The following is a 17,314-nucleotide window of genomic DNA, read 5'->3' as shown; positions in this document are numbered from 1 at the left end:
ATTTTCGATGTGTATTCGTAGACCGTGTACCGTCGACAGTTCTCGGTTTAGAGATATACTATAATATATACTATATTATATAACAAATAGTCGAAGAATTACGATATCGGTGTAGTGTGCACAAAACGTGTTGTATTTCTGGTGTTATCTTCATTAAATACGACAATACAAAATTTGTATAGTGCATAAGATAAGCAAAAAGGACTTTAAGAAATTGTGAAACATTATGCACCTCTTACAATCGTCCAAAAGTCTAATTTTAGTTTGACATTTTATTTTAAGTATATGCAAAAAGGCTATAAAACTTTATATTGAACAATGAATATCAAAACGAGGTCAGGATACAATAAACTTTGCCATATGGAAACTTCCACAAATGAGGTCAATGTCAGATGAGAATATACCTATATGGTCATGACCATACGCGAATGGTCCAAAATACTCATATGGTCCGGAAAAGATATTTACCAGACGGAAACTTTGAAGCGAGGAATCTTATAAAGTAATGAATAAAGGGAACAAAATTCAAATAAAAGTTAAATATTATAGTTAAACAACGGAAAATTGATATAAAATTATCATATGTGGAGAAAAACGTACGGTCATATTGATTGGTACTGACGCTTCCTTGCCATATGTCAGACTTGTAATTTAAATCTTATACTCAAAGTGATTTAGATAGGAATATCTATCATTAGATTGTGCAACCAGTTACCTTATCTTTTTGTTATTGATTTGTTTGTTTTGTGTTGTGGGGAACATCTGTACTAGTAACAGTTGCAGATATAAATTCATCAAAGTCAACTGATGTTGTTAATTGGTGTTCTGTCGTCCTTGTTGTCATCAATGGTAGCGGATTTGCTATATCAGTCGATGATCTTCTTGTTTCTACAATTGCAGTTGTGGTTGAATATGCAGTAGTACTGCAAATACCACATGTTAACTTAAGTTTTTTTCCCGATGAATCAGCATGTACTCCGGTGAATCAAAAACATATGAATGCGATAAATTTTAAATCGTGTATGCAAAGACAACAAACAAGTAGGATATACAGTTCATTATGATTTGCAAAAAATACCAGTCGAGAGAATGTTAAATTTCGCGAGCCGTAAGGCGAGGGAAATTCATTCTCAAGACTGGTATTTTTCGCAAATACCCCTCAAGAACATGCTATATCTGTTTAATTACACCGAATGTTAACGTTTAAAAACGCATTGATGATCGTGACGTTACAAGCGTTCAGTCGGATAGAGTATTTGTTGGCAAATACCATGGCAGAGAGGGTAAAAAAGGCATATCCTTTTTGCATATACCCCGGCGGCGTTAAAAAATGAACGATATTCATTTGATAACAGTAAATTGGTGACAAATACACTGGATATCAACCAATCAAAACCCAGGATTCTTACATAAGGTGTAATTACAATAAAAATACTATCATCAACTATGCATTGAGCCTCCCAAATACTTTCGATACTACCAAACTTCATTATCAAACCTCAACAGTAATGTGACGGACTAGAGCTAGTCTCCTGAATATATCTTTGAAAATTTACTATTATTGCTTTATCTTGATTGACAAAAGATAGTTTACATGTACAGTTTTGTCTTAAATCAGCTTTTATTATAACAGTATTACTAGCATCCTGGATTGTAGTGTCGTCTGTGCATATATTGACAACTGAAATGAGAGAGATAACATAATTTAAACCAAGTTATCCACAGTGGTTATTTAAAACAATGACTCTTTCATATCAAGTGCGTTTTCACACTTGCTTTCTTAACAATTCTAAACATATTTATAAGTTTTGAATAACGAAAAGTTTAGGAATTGACAGGTATGTTAACTCATTTAAACATCTTCTGAGAACAAAACATAGAGAGCAGTCACAAAATTAAATATAAAAAACTATCGTTATTTACAAATTTATGTATATCTGAATTCGTGTGAAACTGTTCACGTTAATTTGTAATTCAAACAACGTACTTATACTTGAAATGTTTTCAACCATAAGTGCTTGTATTTCATAAGCAGCAATTCTCTAAAATTCAATTGAAAATGAAAGAAATCATTATGGTGACATTGCATAAGCAGTAAAAGGTCCCCTACGGAATTCAATTGAACATTAGATATGAGTAACACTTATATGGGATAAAAATTCAATAGAGAACTATTTGGGGGAATATGCAATTCTTATTGAGAAAGGAAAATACTAGGGCATTATAGAAAAAGTGAACAAAACAAGTATTTTTAAGCAACTTTCTATATTATATTGCCACAACTTCCTCAAAAATTGCTCACCTGGAAACGAACATCATACGTGATCTGTAACATCCTTATGAAATGACTTATATATTGTTTTATTAAAATTTGCTGGTATAAAATCTTTGAAATCATACCTTATTTGAAAATATTTCTCCTTCAGGCATAACTATAGATCGGAAAACTACACTTATCTTTTCATCTGGTGCCGGGAAATTGGTACCGGTAATGTTACAGGAACTGCTCATTCCTCTGGACCACCTCACTGCATACCGGTTTTATGTGAGGCTCGAAGAATCAATAGTTAGTTTTCTGTCGAGTGTTTTGTGGACTGATGTTTCTCTTTTTGTCGGGTTTTCTTTCGGCCTTGACTTTTTCTGTTTTAAGATAACTTATGATTTATAATTGCATCATACCCTCTTTTACAGAAAAAGTACAGAAATGTTAAGTATGGACGAGAGGATGGAGTGCACTTCCCTTTCGGATAATTTGACGGGTAGGGATCTTAAGTATTAAAAAAATAATCAAATATTTAATGAAACGCTAGAAACTAATATCTTTGAAAAAGAACTACCCTTTTAATTCTGTGCGTTATTACCTTGATACAAATGTCTCGAAAGGTTTATATTAATAAAATCAAAACACTATGTCAAGAAAGCTTATCTAAAAGGATTTTTTAATGAATCTTTTGATATTTATCGATAGCGGGTTAATCTCTTTAATGCGTTCTGCAGCAATTTTTTTTCCATCACTGTATGCATCCCCGTGAAGCTCATCAACGTTGGTTATGCTCTGTCAATCTTCTATACTTTAAAAAAAAATCTTTTTGTTTTTCTTTTTAAATTTTATTTTCGATGGAAAGAAAAGAAGCTTCATGATATCAGAGGTCTATTTAAAACGGTTTTTGTTATATAAGAATAGTCGTGAAGTATATTAACCTGGTAAATTGTAAGCTGTAGAACAAGGCTCTCCTGTAGTATCTAAAATCAAAATAAAAATTGTCTGTGTGAAAAACAATTAAATTCAAAGACATATTTACTTCCTGTGGAAAGTATCTAAATATTTCACATCAACACACACCCGAAAATAAAGTACTCCATCGATCATCTGGTTCCACCATCTTCTCTATGGTATTTGTTTGACAATATTTGTTATCTAGTTTTCCAAAAAAACGTTTAGATAGGAAATATTTCATGTTGGGCTTTTAATTTCATAGATCTCATTTAAGTTGTAAACCCTTATACATTTTAATATAATGTTTCAAACATTTTATCAATTAAAAAAAAAAAATTCCAAACATTTTTTGTAGGCTAGATTAAAAGAAAATGTAGAGTACCGACAGGGTCCAGTAGAAATGGGAACAAAACACACAAAAAACATCAGTTAATACAAGAACGATACAACGAATCAAAACTAGAAAAAGTCATTTTGAACTTTGAAGGATAATTGTCTCATTGGCAATCATACCACATCTCCTTATTTTTTTTAATTCACAAAATTTATAACATTATGAAACAAAAGACAATATTGATTGAGCAATGTGAACTCTCTTCCAGAAGGGGATGATAGCAGGCCTAGTTGGTCCATAATAGTAAGCATATTTCCGTGTACATAATCCAATTGATATCTTTGGTAGCTGATTTGTCTTTTTATATCAGGTTTATCTTACATGACATCTTTATGAATGTTTACTTTTTGTTTATAGTTGGTCTAGTGTGTAACTTATTTCAAACAAATTGTTAAAGATTATTTAAATCAAGGTAATATAACTATAAACAGTTTTCAAATATTAATTGTAATTCAAACTGGTTTTAAAACATTGCAGCTTTGTTTAACTTCTTTCTTTTCGTTTTTAATAAAAAAAAAAACAAAGAGTAGGTAACTTCAAGACCATCATGTATTATTTGTGAAGTGTTGCTATGGAATATTTATCAACAAGGTCTTGGAATCTTCCGATGATTTTTTTAGAAAAAGGACGAGACGTTCTTTGACATAACCCTGATTCTAACATGACGTTCTTCAAACGCTTTGAGTATACACCCGTGGTAAAATATGAATATTTTGTTTGGGCTGTTCCGATCGTACTCCCGCGTCATATGCTTTTTTATGAATGCGCTACCCGACGTCATAGAACGATGACGTAAGAATATAAGCATTTTACGGGAAAATACACGCTTGTGAAACCGAAAATCATCACAACAAGGAAACGTAAACAAACGATGCTATAATGTGTTATATAAGCCATTTTTTGTTTACATATAAGACATATAAATACAATTATCATTTAGATTCATCCAAACCTATCTAAATATGTCATTGTAAATAGTTTAAGCATGCCATTTATTCAGTTTGCTTCCTTCTTTTACATCAATTTAATAGTGCGTTTATTTATGGGAACGGCAAATAATGCCTTCACCTAGAGCGCTTCGATCCAAAAGAATTGCCGTATTTGTCCTATTAGAATCAAAATAATTCATCATTTGTTTGCTCAGACACTGGTGACGTTTTATAAAGTCTGAGCAGCAGCTGCAAGCTCTTAAATACCGAATTAGTTGGGGAACGTATATCCAATATGCAGGTGAAGTTGGTATATTGCTACTAAGGTGGGGGAAATTGATAATTTCAAAACTAAAATCGTCTCGTTTCTCATAGATATATAGATTCTGATACTGAGATGACCGCTTATGTCAAATTCGAGGTTAAATTCTAAAAATGAGGAGGAGGGAGCCGCGTCTGTTGTTTGTTGAATTTCTAGTTCTGGATGATATATTAATGGAACCCAATCAGAAATGTTTGATTAGTTAACTGTAGGAACATCATCAATATATCTTAATGTGAAATTAGATGGATCTGGCTTCTTTGATCTTCTTGTTTTGTGTCTGAAGGTACTCCGACTCATATGAAAATAAGAAGAGGTCGGCAAGTAGAGGCGCACTGTTCGTTCCAATAAAAGTATCACATATCCAATCAAAGTATTGCGCTCAAACGTCCTATATAAAAATCCAGGTAATGTTAATATTTCGCCACTGAAATGTCCTATGATGTCGGCGCTCAAATGACGATATGTGCATTTTTTATTTTTGCTCAAATGTCCTATGCTTCAATAATTATTACGTGGTTAAGACTCCGACATATTTTTTTTAAAACTCATTTGATCAACTAGAACCGTTGTTTTTGTTTATTCATACACATGGCTTTTTTTAATAATATATTTTTTTTCCAATGGCACTTAACTGCAACAATTAATAAAAATAAAACTATATGAATTTTAAAACACAATCACGATATCAATAAGGTTTTGTGAGCGTTGTGACAAAACGGTTCTACTTTTTTGAAATGATGTGAAAATCTTGTTCCATAGCTAAAAACGTTATGAAATTTTATTTTGAAAGAGACAAACGTGTGTACTGTTACTATCAATCTTTATTTTGTATAAATTGACCATGCTTATTTGATTAACAGCCTTTTGAAATCGCGATTTCAAAAAGAGCTCGTTCTTTTTTCTGTTGTGACAAGAAAGCTATATCTTTGGAAGTCATTGCTGTGGTAACAATAATTATGTTTTCTGCAAGAAATTACCATGAACGGGGTAGACAATAGAGTAATCGAGTATTATAATTTTGGATATTTTAATTTTCAATTGTTATTTTTCACTATTTGTAAGCCTGTTATACCTAATTCAATATACAAATTACAATATTGTATTGAACTCACCAGTCAACTCCAGCGTCGACGCATTGTTTTCAGTTATGATACACCATGTACACAGTAGAATGGAAATTGTACCAACATCATGAGGAACGTCACTACAAATGTAGCTACGGATTCCTGCTCAATGCAAAGATGTCGTACTTTGCAGTGTACAGTTATAACATTCCATTATGCCTTCCTAATGAACGAAATTAACGAAAACTGTATATTTTTAAATAAAGCAAGAACTTGTCGTCGGTCTGAATTTCTTATATAGCAAGACAATATTTTTAATAAATATATTGTATAGAATATTCTACTTACCTCAAATAACAACATACATAACAAGCAATGGTACAGATAATAACTCAATCGTCTTCATATCAGTATCATCATCAAATCAATTTTATTTCAAACGAAAAGAAAGAAGTTAAACAAAGCTGCAATGTTTTAAAACCAGTTTGAATTACGATTAATAATTGAAAACTGTTTATAGTTATATTACCTTGATTTAAATAATCTTTAACAATTTGTTTGAAATAAGTTACACACTAGACCAACTATAAACAAAAAGTAAACATTCATAAAGATGTCATGTAAGATAAACCTGATATAAAAAGAGAAATCAGCTACCAAAGATATCAATTGGATTATTCCAAATTTTGAACAATACGAATATTTTTCTATAATATTTACTTACCCACCAGCCTCCTCATTTTACCTCCAAATACTAATGAAGATGATGTGCCCATTTTGGATCACGTAATGTTAGAATGACAATGTTTTAGGCCAAAACATTGGTTTTTCCTGAGAAGTTAGGTTGTCATCGTACCTTAACGATGAATGTCTCTAATCTTGATTGCTCAGCAGCTCTATTTAGTGTCGGTCTATGCACACCTAGATCTACTCTAATACGGTATCATGAACAAAACAACGTTAGTCTGCACCGCTCGGGAACTGCTTTCTTAAGTACTATGGGACAAGTAGGGATGTTAGAAGTACACATCATATGTATTCACATACCCCTATGATGACGTATTTCTGTCAAAGATATGCGACTAGCCCAGGCACATATGTTTTATAATAAAATTATAAGATTATAATTTAACATCATGTTTTATTTCAATACTGCAACATTTATTAGTCTTTACTATGTGTGAAATATTTACCACTGGTCATTATCAGTAATCATTCAATCAAGGACTTTTCATTGGTATAGTGCCTATAACTCTACAGTTAGCTTATACATGTTATCTAGGGTTATTATCAAATGATCTGCGGTCAAGGATTAATCTGTCATGCATGTTCATTGGTGTCTTATGTGTTAAATCACACAAGAAATTATGTAATTAATAGGTTAAGGTCAGCATACTGAGGTCAGAGTATCTATAGAAGTTTTGATCTGCAATGATGGTTTCCACTTGTTTCCACTTATTTATTGCCTGGCTGCTTGATTTTGTTTTATCATTTACGTATGAAACATGTTATATCAAATATAAAAACCAGGAGATGTGGTATGATTTCCAATGATACAACTTTCCACCAGAGTTCAAATGACGTGCTGGTTAGCAACTATAGGTAATTGTACGAACTTCAACAATGAAAAAAAAAACAACATAAAGGACCCTACATGACAAAATGTAAAATACTTCAAAAGAGAAAACCAACTGCCTTATTTATAACGAAACAATTATTATAAATGAAAATATATATTATTGAAAAAAAAAATATGACAAAACTTAAATTCAGCTACATAATTTAGTCAGATGTATCCGCAAATTTGATAGTGGAATGATTTGGTAAGATAATATGCCTTTGGGTGTAAATGCATATTATCTGGTGTGCCTAGTTTCAAATACTAAAGAATTTGGCAATGGACACAAATAAGCAAGTCAAACATTAAAATAAATAGACGTTATCATTGCTTACTTATCTTTGGCAATATAATGTTCATTTTAATAATGACTGTTGCTGGAAAGTATGGTGACCTTGTGCAAGCCTACAAGCTTTTTTCAAATTTAATATGGAATAATTTAAAGAAGGAGGGATGCATATATCAATACGACACACATTTCATTTTTTATACAATATACTATAGTACAATTAACAAAAGGAGCAAAGACTGAGCATCATCTAGTAAAAAATAACAACTTGGTGGTTTCCATGGTTACCAAAATTCATATGGTGGCTAGTAGGTGTAAATAACCATATTATTTTGAAATAATGCAAACATATACTGTTGAAATTCTTTTTTGCAAAGTTAGAATTACGATAACATATATTAAGATTAGCCGATTATATTTTTCAGTAATTGAAGGAAGTTTTAGTTGGCCAATTAAACTGTTATAATGCATATTAATAGTGTTTTTACAACGAATCTGATCTTAAAATAATATATAAAACTTAAAATCCCCTTTGAACAAAGTTTTTCAAATAACTTAATTGAAGATTTTTTTTCCTCGGTAAAACAAACCTTATCCTATTCATATTTATAATCATGAGTCAGACATACCCTGAAAAATGCTGTTCTGTGAATCAGTATTATGGGCAACACTTGTCTTTCATTTATGCCACATTGCCTCAGTGTTTCTGTGGTACCATGATCGCCTCGAATGCGTGAGGTCGTGGGTTCGAAACCCACTCGGGTCAAACCAAAGACTTGAAAATGTGTATTTACTGCTAACTCGCTAAGCACGCGACATTTAGGAGTAAGAGCATAGATTGGTCGGCTAGGAATCAGAATAATGTGTCCGGTTAGGGTGACATGTCTTCCTGCGGAATGTTACCGTGTTAAGTGGCTCAGCGTTTCGGTATAATACAACGCAGGGTTTATATTCATATCACATTATTATGTTCTCGTCCTGAATATACATTTATTTTGATTCATGTTGTGTAATTTATCATTTGTCTCATTCTTTGCCTGTCTTATTCTTTTAAGATATGCAACTGTAATTTTGATATGAATTATAACCTTATATAGCAAATACATTTCAAACATACCGTGCGAGAACCTCATGGGTAGTCACGGTCGTTAAACATTCCCCTAGTAGTAATACATTCAAATGTAGCAAGAGTTGACAACTGCATTGATGATGACGCTTAAAATAATACAAATATGATGTTTTAATGTTTCTTCTGTTTTTACAATTCTGTCTATGTTTACCAGAATAAAGTAAAGAGGAACAATAAAAAGGAGGTAAAAGATACCAAAGGGACTTTTCAAACTCATAAGTCGAAAAAATCTGACAATGCAATGGCAAAAAACGAAAAACGATCGAAAGACAAACAACAGTATACAAAACACAACATAGAAAACCAAAGACTGAGCATCACGAACCACACCAAAATCCAGGGTTGATCTCAGGTGCTACGGAAGGGTAACCAGATCCTGCTCAACATGTAGTACCCGTCGTGTTGCTCATGTAAGTACAAACCCAGTGATAAGTATACTTTAGTAGGTCACATTCGAGGAAAAGGGGATGAGATTTTCTACAAACAATCTCCATTTCCATAGAAACCAACTGTGCTCCTCTTCTTGCCGACTTGATCCTTTATTGATATGAGGAAAACTTCATACGGGGACTTATAAGGAAGAATGAAAAGAAGCTAGCATTATCATTTAACTTCGCGTTCTGCTATATAGACGATGTCTTCTCACTGAAGAATTCAAATTTTAGTGACTATATTGAACTGTCGAGCTTGAAATAAAGGATACAACAGATAAATTAAGTCTGTCTCATAACTTGGCCTTACATCTACAATTTGAAAACGTGGGTCGGTTGAGAACAAACCTTTACCACAATAAATGATTTCAGCTTCCTAATTGTGAACTTGCCATTTCTATGAAGCAACATTACAGCAGCGCCTACATTTGAAGTATATATCTCAAAGTGATACGATATTTCAGAGCGTGCATTTCCTATCATAATTTCCTTGATAGAGGGTTGCTGCTCACAAGGAATCTATCAATCCAAGAGTTCCAAGTAGTGAAGTTAAAGTCAATGTTACAGACGCCATCACCTGTTGTTGACCGTTTAGGAATATTTTCACAGATGACGACGGATATTTGTAAATTGTCGTAACCACAATCCCGTCTGTTATATTATACCGTCAAAATATTAAGTCAACACCAAATCATCAATTGTATTTTTTACTGGTCTGTGAACTCTATTTTGAGTTTAAATACATTAGTCAAATAAATGACACTTTGAAGTATAGAAATATTTGTTGAAACGTTTAATTTAAACAGCAAACTATGTCTTTAATTAATTTTTTTTGACATGGTTAATAGAACAAGCAATAAAGTACTGAAATGCTCCTTTTCTATATTACAGATTACCAGTATTCAGTTTTTTTATGATTGTCCAGTTTCTCTGTTGTTTTCGGATGCTAAGCTATCTCTTTTCTGATTTGTCCCCTTTTCGTCAGACATACTTTTCTTTTTTGCTACAACTGCATACACATTACTCGTTGAGGGTTGATCTTCACTTTTATCAAAGTTTGATTTGTTTGGTTTGCTGACAACAGCATATTCACACCCATGTTTACCGGGTGCTGTAACATGCTTCACCCTTTTCTTATCTGGGACAGAGTAAACATCGTCTTGAATGGTCATCTTTTGTTTTGGCTTTGGAGCAATCATGGGTTTTTCATTTGTAGACTCGTTCATATTCGACTTTGACGGTGTCAGTTTGTCTAAGGCAATTGAACTGTAATCTCCCGTTGATTCTTCGACTGTCGGTATTTTATCCAAATCTACTGTGCTGTAATTGCCATCGATATCAACTGATATCCTCTTTGTATCTTGGCAATCGGCTTGGTTTTTTGGTTCAGCGATATCAGTTGGTTGTGATGAAACATATAGGACATTGTCCCGCATACCATAGGCATCATACTCATTATCAAATGCTGGACCTGGTTTAGATGTTGGCTTTTGATGGTATCTGAAATGTAAACAATTCAATACATGTACCACTTGATACAAGTTGCTGATAAAATCATCTAGTAAGTCGTTCGATTCTATGACAGTTTGCTTGCATATGATATACACATGTGCTATGGATATATTTACATTTTGTCGAATCTAAAAAAGCTGATGCCTGTTTATTTGCAATAAAATGCAACAAGAAACTTTTACGAGTATCAAAAATAACTTACAACTTTAAATCAAAAACCCTGATTATTACTATATCAACAATATACAATTGGCGTTAATTCTAGATATTTTACTTGATGACACTCCAGGCCACTGCTTTTAAAAAATGAAAATGGTTCAGTATTTCCCTACTGGAGACAATTTAATTTTGTAAAATGGCAGCTAGGCTTGGCGAACGTTTTAAATATTTGAAATTTTACTGTTGTCGAGGATATGAAAATATGGTATCGAACGAGACGCAGTGGTGGAAAATACTTCTTTAATGGATATTAAACGACCTATGTTTGTCGGTTAAGTTTAATGTTTTCTTTTTCAGTTATCTGCAAAACGGGTTGTGCTGTTTGTTAGCACTCATCATTTGTGGTTGCTTTTTTTGTGCCGTCTGAATACCAAAATCAGGAAACGACAAGCAAATTGACTTTATAGTAAGATTTTATCTTTAAAAAGTCATAAAAGATACCAGGCTTATAATTTTGTACGCTAGACGCGAGTTTCTTCATCAGTGACGCTCGAATAAACACAATATAAAAGCCAAATAAAGAACGAAGTTGAAGAGCATTGAGGGCCACAAATTCCGAAAGGTTTTGTCAAATACAGCTAAGATAATCTATCTCTTGGATAAAAAAATCTAAGAGCGAAATGAGAACAACTCAAATCACAAATGATCATGAAAAAGGTATAACCAACAGGTCGGGAAAAGTTAATCAGATAATTAGTAGAATTAAAAACATGACTAATTGTAGGATGATACTCAATTGACTTTACGTCAAACCAGTACTAGTAATTCAAACATAATAAATAAAATACCACAGTCTTCTGCAAGGCTATGATAGTGGTGTTCTTACATACCTTCTATAGAAGACCACAACAACAATAATAACTACTATAAGGATTACAAATCCTCCGCCTGCTGCACCTGCTGCTAATATTGTTGTGTCATCATTATCTGTAAAAATTTAAATATTCTAAGTTTCAGTAATCTATTTTTTGGACAAACTATCAATGTCTACATTTAAACAAATCAATCCGAAAAGAATAAACCCAATATAGCAAAGTAAAGTAAAAAAAGGATCACGAAAAACTAAATGAATTCCCACTAACCTACCCTCCAACTCCCACATCCCTCCCCCTCTACTCCCAACCCCCTAGCTCCCACTTCCCTAATCCCTTAATCCCAGACGAAAATCGGTGAAATTTTTTTTCCCAGAATATCCCTATTTTTATTCCCCTTCTTCACCCAGTTCCCGCCCCCTGACTCCTACTTCCCTCCCCCTGCCTCCCGCTTCCCGCCCCCTCATTCCCATATCCCTTACCCCTGTTAACCCCCTCAGGTACTTGGCGACAATTATGCTTTATATGAAACACCCGCCCGATATAACCTCTTGTAATAAATCAATGAAAATTTGATATATATTAAATGAAGCATATATACTTAGTCGTCAGTGATATTCAACAACCATTAACAAGAATGACTTATCAATATAATGAGCTCCCGCTTAAGCTTTCTTCGTCCTAACATAGGAACAGTTTTGCGAGAAGTGGAACATAGTGGATACAAGCACATTTTCTAAAGTAGACATATTTTGCAGCGAACAAAATCAAGGTTTATCTCCAAAAGTTCAGTTATGTCATGTGGTATGCAAGTTTCAATCTTACCCATTATCATAAATATCGTCTTTAAACTGAAACACATGAGAAAGGAACTATCCTGCTTTTAGTCATGAACTTAAATCATGAAAGTATTAAATACAGTGCTCAATTGGGTTGACATTAGCATAGAGTGAACAAGAGACGCGTTTCTTCAATAACCTGCATGTAAAGAAGTTCTAATGAAAATTGCATGAAAAGTCCGTCACGAAAAAGCACATCACTATTATAATAAAGAAAGCTTCTACTTTAGTGTGTCACGGAATAGAAGTTCCTTCATAATATAAGTTCCAAAAGGAAAAAGTATTCTGGAATATTATTTCCACTGGAAAAAATAATACAGTAGAGTTATGTTCCTAACGGAATAAATGATATAGAATATTTGCTCCAACAGGAACAGATATTATGACATTGTTTATAACAAAGTTTCTGGTTTCTGCGGAACAAATATACGTTGACAAGCGGACCCAATTAAAAGTACGGGAAACTATAGGTATGTAAGGATTGGTTGCGCCAAAAAAAATAAAAACGAAAAAAAACAAACATTGCAACGTAAAGAAATGCCGATCAAGTTAAAAGATTTGTTTAATATTTGTGAAAGTATCGATAAAATTATCCTGTCGTGTCTTTCTTCGGAAATAATTCTAGATTTATCTGAAGATATATGTAAAAATGTAACCATGGACATTTTGGATTGAGGAAAGACGGTTCATTTTCAAACGACATTCAGTAAGTTTTATTGGAAATGCAGCAAACAATTTTAATTAGAAACAGATCCTGTATTCAAAAACATAATTTAACTCTTGCAAAGATATCATTTATAACGGTTTCTTTTTATTAACAAAATAGACCAATGATTTGTAAAGCATTAACTTTCAATATGTTATCAAACAATCGTAGATTAGTACAACTGTTACCGAGAAGTCTGTATCAAAATTTTGGAACTAGATAGTGAAACAAGAGGCTCTCAAGAGCCTAAATCGCTCACCTGTATTTCAGAGAAGATTTTTAAATGTTAGCAAACTTGATGAACAAATTGTGTAAAATTGTCTTTAAAGGGCAATAACTCCTTAAGGGGTCAATTGACAGTTATGGTCATATTAACGTTTTTGTAGATCTTACTTTGCTGAACATTATTGCTGCTTACAGTTTATATATATCTACAATAATATTCAAAATAATAACAAAAAACTGCAAAATTTTGTTATAACTACCAATTCGGTGGCAGCAACCCAACAATGGGTTGTTCGATTCGTCTGAAAATTTCAGGGCCGTTAGATCTTGACCAATTAAACAATTTTACCCCGCTCACATTTGCTCTAAAAGATTTAGTTTTTGAGATATAAGCCAAAAACTGCATTTGACCCTTATGTTTTATTTTTAGCCATGGCGGCCATGTTTGTCGATGGATACAAACTTCGGATACAATTTATGAACAAGATACCCTAAGGAAAATTTAGTTAAAGTTTGAAGGTAATTGGGCCAGTAGTTTCAGAGGAGAAGATTTTTAAATGTTAGCAAACATCAAGAACAAATTGTGTAAAATTGTCTTTAAAGGGCAAATACTCCTTGAGGGGTCAATTGACAATTATGGTCATAATAACTTTTTTGTAGATCTTACTTTGCTGAACATTATTGCTGCTTACAGTTTATATATATCTATAATAATATTCAAATAATAACAAAAACTGCAAAATTTTGTTAAAACTACCAATTCGGTGGCAGCATCCCAACAATGGATTGTTCGATTCGTCTGAAAATTTCAGGGCCGATAGATCTTGACCAATTAAACAATTTTACCCCGCTCACATTTGCTCTAAAAGATTTAGTTTTTGAGATCTAAGCCAAAAACTGCATTTGAACCTTATGTTCTATTTTTAGCCATGGCGGCCATGTTTGTCGATGGATACAAACTTCGTATACAATTAATAAACAAAATATCCTAAGGAACCTTTAGTTAAAGTTTGAAGGTAATTGGCCCAGTAGTTTCAGAGGAGAAGATTTTTAAATGTTAGCAAACATCATGAACAAATTGTGTTAAATTGTCTTTAAAGGGCAAATACTCCTTGAGGGGTCAATTGACAATTATGGTCATATTAACTTTTTTGTAGATCTTACTTTGCTGAACATTATTGCTGCTTACAGTTTATATATATCTATAATAATAATCAAATAATAACAAAAACTGCAAAATTTTGTTAAAACTACCAATTCGGTGGCAGCAACCCAACAATGGGTTGTTCGATTCGTCTGAAAATTTCAGGGCCGATAGATCTTGACCAATTAAACAATTTTACCCCGCTCACATTTGCTCTAAAAGATTTAGTTTTTGAGATCTAAGCCAAAAACTGCATTTGACCCTTATGTTCTATTTTTAGCCATGGCGGCCATGTTTGTCGATGGATACAAACTTCGGATACAATTTATAAACAAAATATCCTAAGGAACCTTTAGTTAAAGTTTGAAGGTAATTGGTCCAGTAGTTTCAGAGGAGAAGATTTTTAAATGTTAGCAAACTTGATGAACAAATTGTGTAAAATTTTCTTTAAAGGGCAATAACTCCTTAAGGGGTCAATTGACAGTTATGGTCATATTAACTTTTTTGTAGATCTTACTTTGCTGAACATTATTGCTGCTTACAGTTTATATATATCTACAATAATATTCAAAATAATAACAAAAACCTGCAAAATTTTGTTATAACTACCAATTCGGTGGCAGCAACCCAACAATGGGTTGTTTGATTCGTCTGAAAATTTCAGGGCCGATAGATCTTGACCAATTAAACAATTTTACCCCGCTCACATTTGCTCTAAAAGATTTAGTTTTTGAGATATAAGCCAAAAACTGCATTTGACCCTTATGTTTTATTTTTAGCCATGGCGGCCATGTTTGTCGATGGATACAAACTTCGGATACAATTTATAAACAAGATACCCTAAGGAAAATTTAGTTAAAGTTTGAAGGTAATTGGCCCAGTAGTTTCAGAGGAGAAGATTTTTAAATGTTAGCAAACATCATGAACAAATTGTGTAAAATTGTCTTTAAAGGGCAAATACTCCTTGAGGGGTCAATTGACAATTATGGTCATATTAACTTTTTTGTAGATCTTACTTTGCTGAACATTATTGCTGCTTACAGTTTATATTTATCTATAATAATATTCAAATAATAACAAAAACTGCAAAATTTTGTTAAAACTACCAATTCGGTGGCAGCAACCCAACAATGGGTTGTTCGATTCGTCTGAAAATTTCAGGGCCGATAGATCTTGACCAATTAAACAATTTTACCCCGCTCACATTTGCTCTAAAAGATTTGGTTTTTGAGATATAAGCCAAAAACTGCATTTGACCCTTATGTTCTATTTCTAGCCATGGCGGCCATGTTTGTCGATGGATACAAACTTCGGATACAATTTATTAACAAAATACCCTAAGGAACCTTTAGTTAAAGTTTGAAGATAATTGGCCCAGTAGTTTCAGAGGAGAATATTTTTAAATGTTAGCAAACTTGATGAACAAATTGTGTAAAATTGTCTTTAAAGGGCAATAGCTCCTTAAGAGGTCAATTGACAGTTATGGTCATATTAACTTTTTTGTAGATCTTACTTTGCTGAACATTATTGCTGCTTACAGTTTATATATATCTACAATAATATTCAAAATAATAACAAAAAACTGCAAAATTTTGTTATAACTACCAATTCGGTGGCAGCAACCCAACAATGGGTTGTTCGATTCGTCTGAAAATTTCAGGGCCGATAGATCTTGACCAATTAAACAATTTTACCCCGCTCACATTTGCTCTAAAAGATTTAGTTTTTGAGATATAAGCCAAAAACTGCATTTGACCCTTATGTTCTATTTTTAGCCATGGCGGCCATGTTTGTCGATGGATACAAACTTCGGATACAATATCTTAACAAAATACCCTAAGGAACCTTTAGTTAAAGTTTGAAGATAATTGGCCCAGTAGTTTCAGAGGAGAATATTTTTAAATGTTAGCAAACTTGATGAACAAATTGTGTAAAATTGTCTTTAAAGGGCAATAGCTCCTTAAGAGGTCAATTGACAGTTATGGTCATATTGACTTTTTTGTAGATCTTACTTTGCTGAACATTATTGCTGCTTACAGTTTATATATATCTACAATAATATTCAAAATAATAACAAAAAACTGCAAAATTTTGTTATAACTACCAATTCGGTGGCAGCAACCCAACAATGGGTTGTTCGATTCGTCTGAAAATTTCAGGGCCGATAGATCTTGACCAATTAAATAATTTTACCCCGCTCACATTTGCTCTAAAAGATTTAGTTTTTGAGATATAAGCCAAAAACTGCATTTGACCCTTATGTTCTATTTTTAGCCATGGCGGCCATGTTTGTCGATGGATACAAACTTCGGATACAATTTATTAACAAAATACCCTAAGGAACCTTTAGTTAAAGTTTGAAGGTAATTGGCCCAGTAGTTTCAGAGGAGAAGATTTTTAAATGTTAGCAAACTTGATGAACAAATTGTGTAAAATTGTCTTTAAAGGGCAATAGCTCCTT

The 17,314-nt window shown here is 32.8% G+C and overlaps 1 protein-coding gene across 3 annotated transcripts in view; it reads right to left on the bottom strand.

The window, feature by feature from the left end:
* The window catches only part of LOC127725435 (hepatitis A virus cellular receptor 1-like), a 301,965-nt gene that overhangs the window by 24,900 nt on the left and 259,751 nt on the right, over positions 1-17,314 (bottom strand). The window contains exon 6 of one of the 3 annotated variants that reach the window (XM_052232392.1): positions 10,081-10,896. The exons of the other annotated variants lie outside the window; for them this stretch is intronic. Within the exon in view, the coding sequence (XP_052088352.1) occupies positions 10,308-10,896 (589 nt within the window). The 3' untranslated portion in view covers positions 10,081-10,307. Of the gene's footprint in view, positions 1-10,080; positions 10,897-17,314 lie in introns of those variants that run through there. 3 annotated transcript variants of the gene reach the window in all.

This window comes from Mytilus californianus, unplaced genomic scaffold (genome assembly GCF_021869535.1).
Source record: "Mytilus californianus isolate M0D057914Y unplaced genomic scaffold, xbMytCali1.0.p SCAF_15, whole genome shotgun sequence".
Taxonomy (NCBI): Eukaryota; Metazoa; Mollusca; class Bivalvia; order Mytilida; family Mytilidae; genus Mytilus; species Mytilus californianus.
This window is presented reverse-complemented; position numbering and strand designations above follow the sequence as displayed.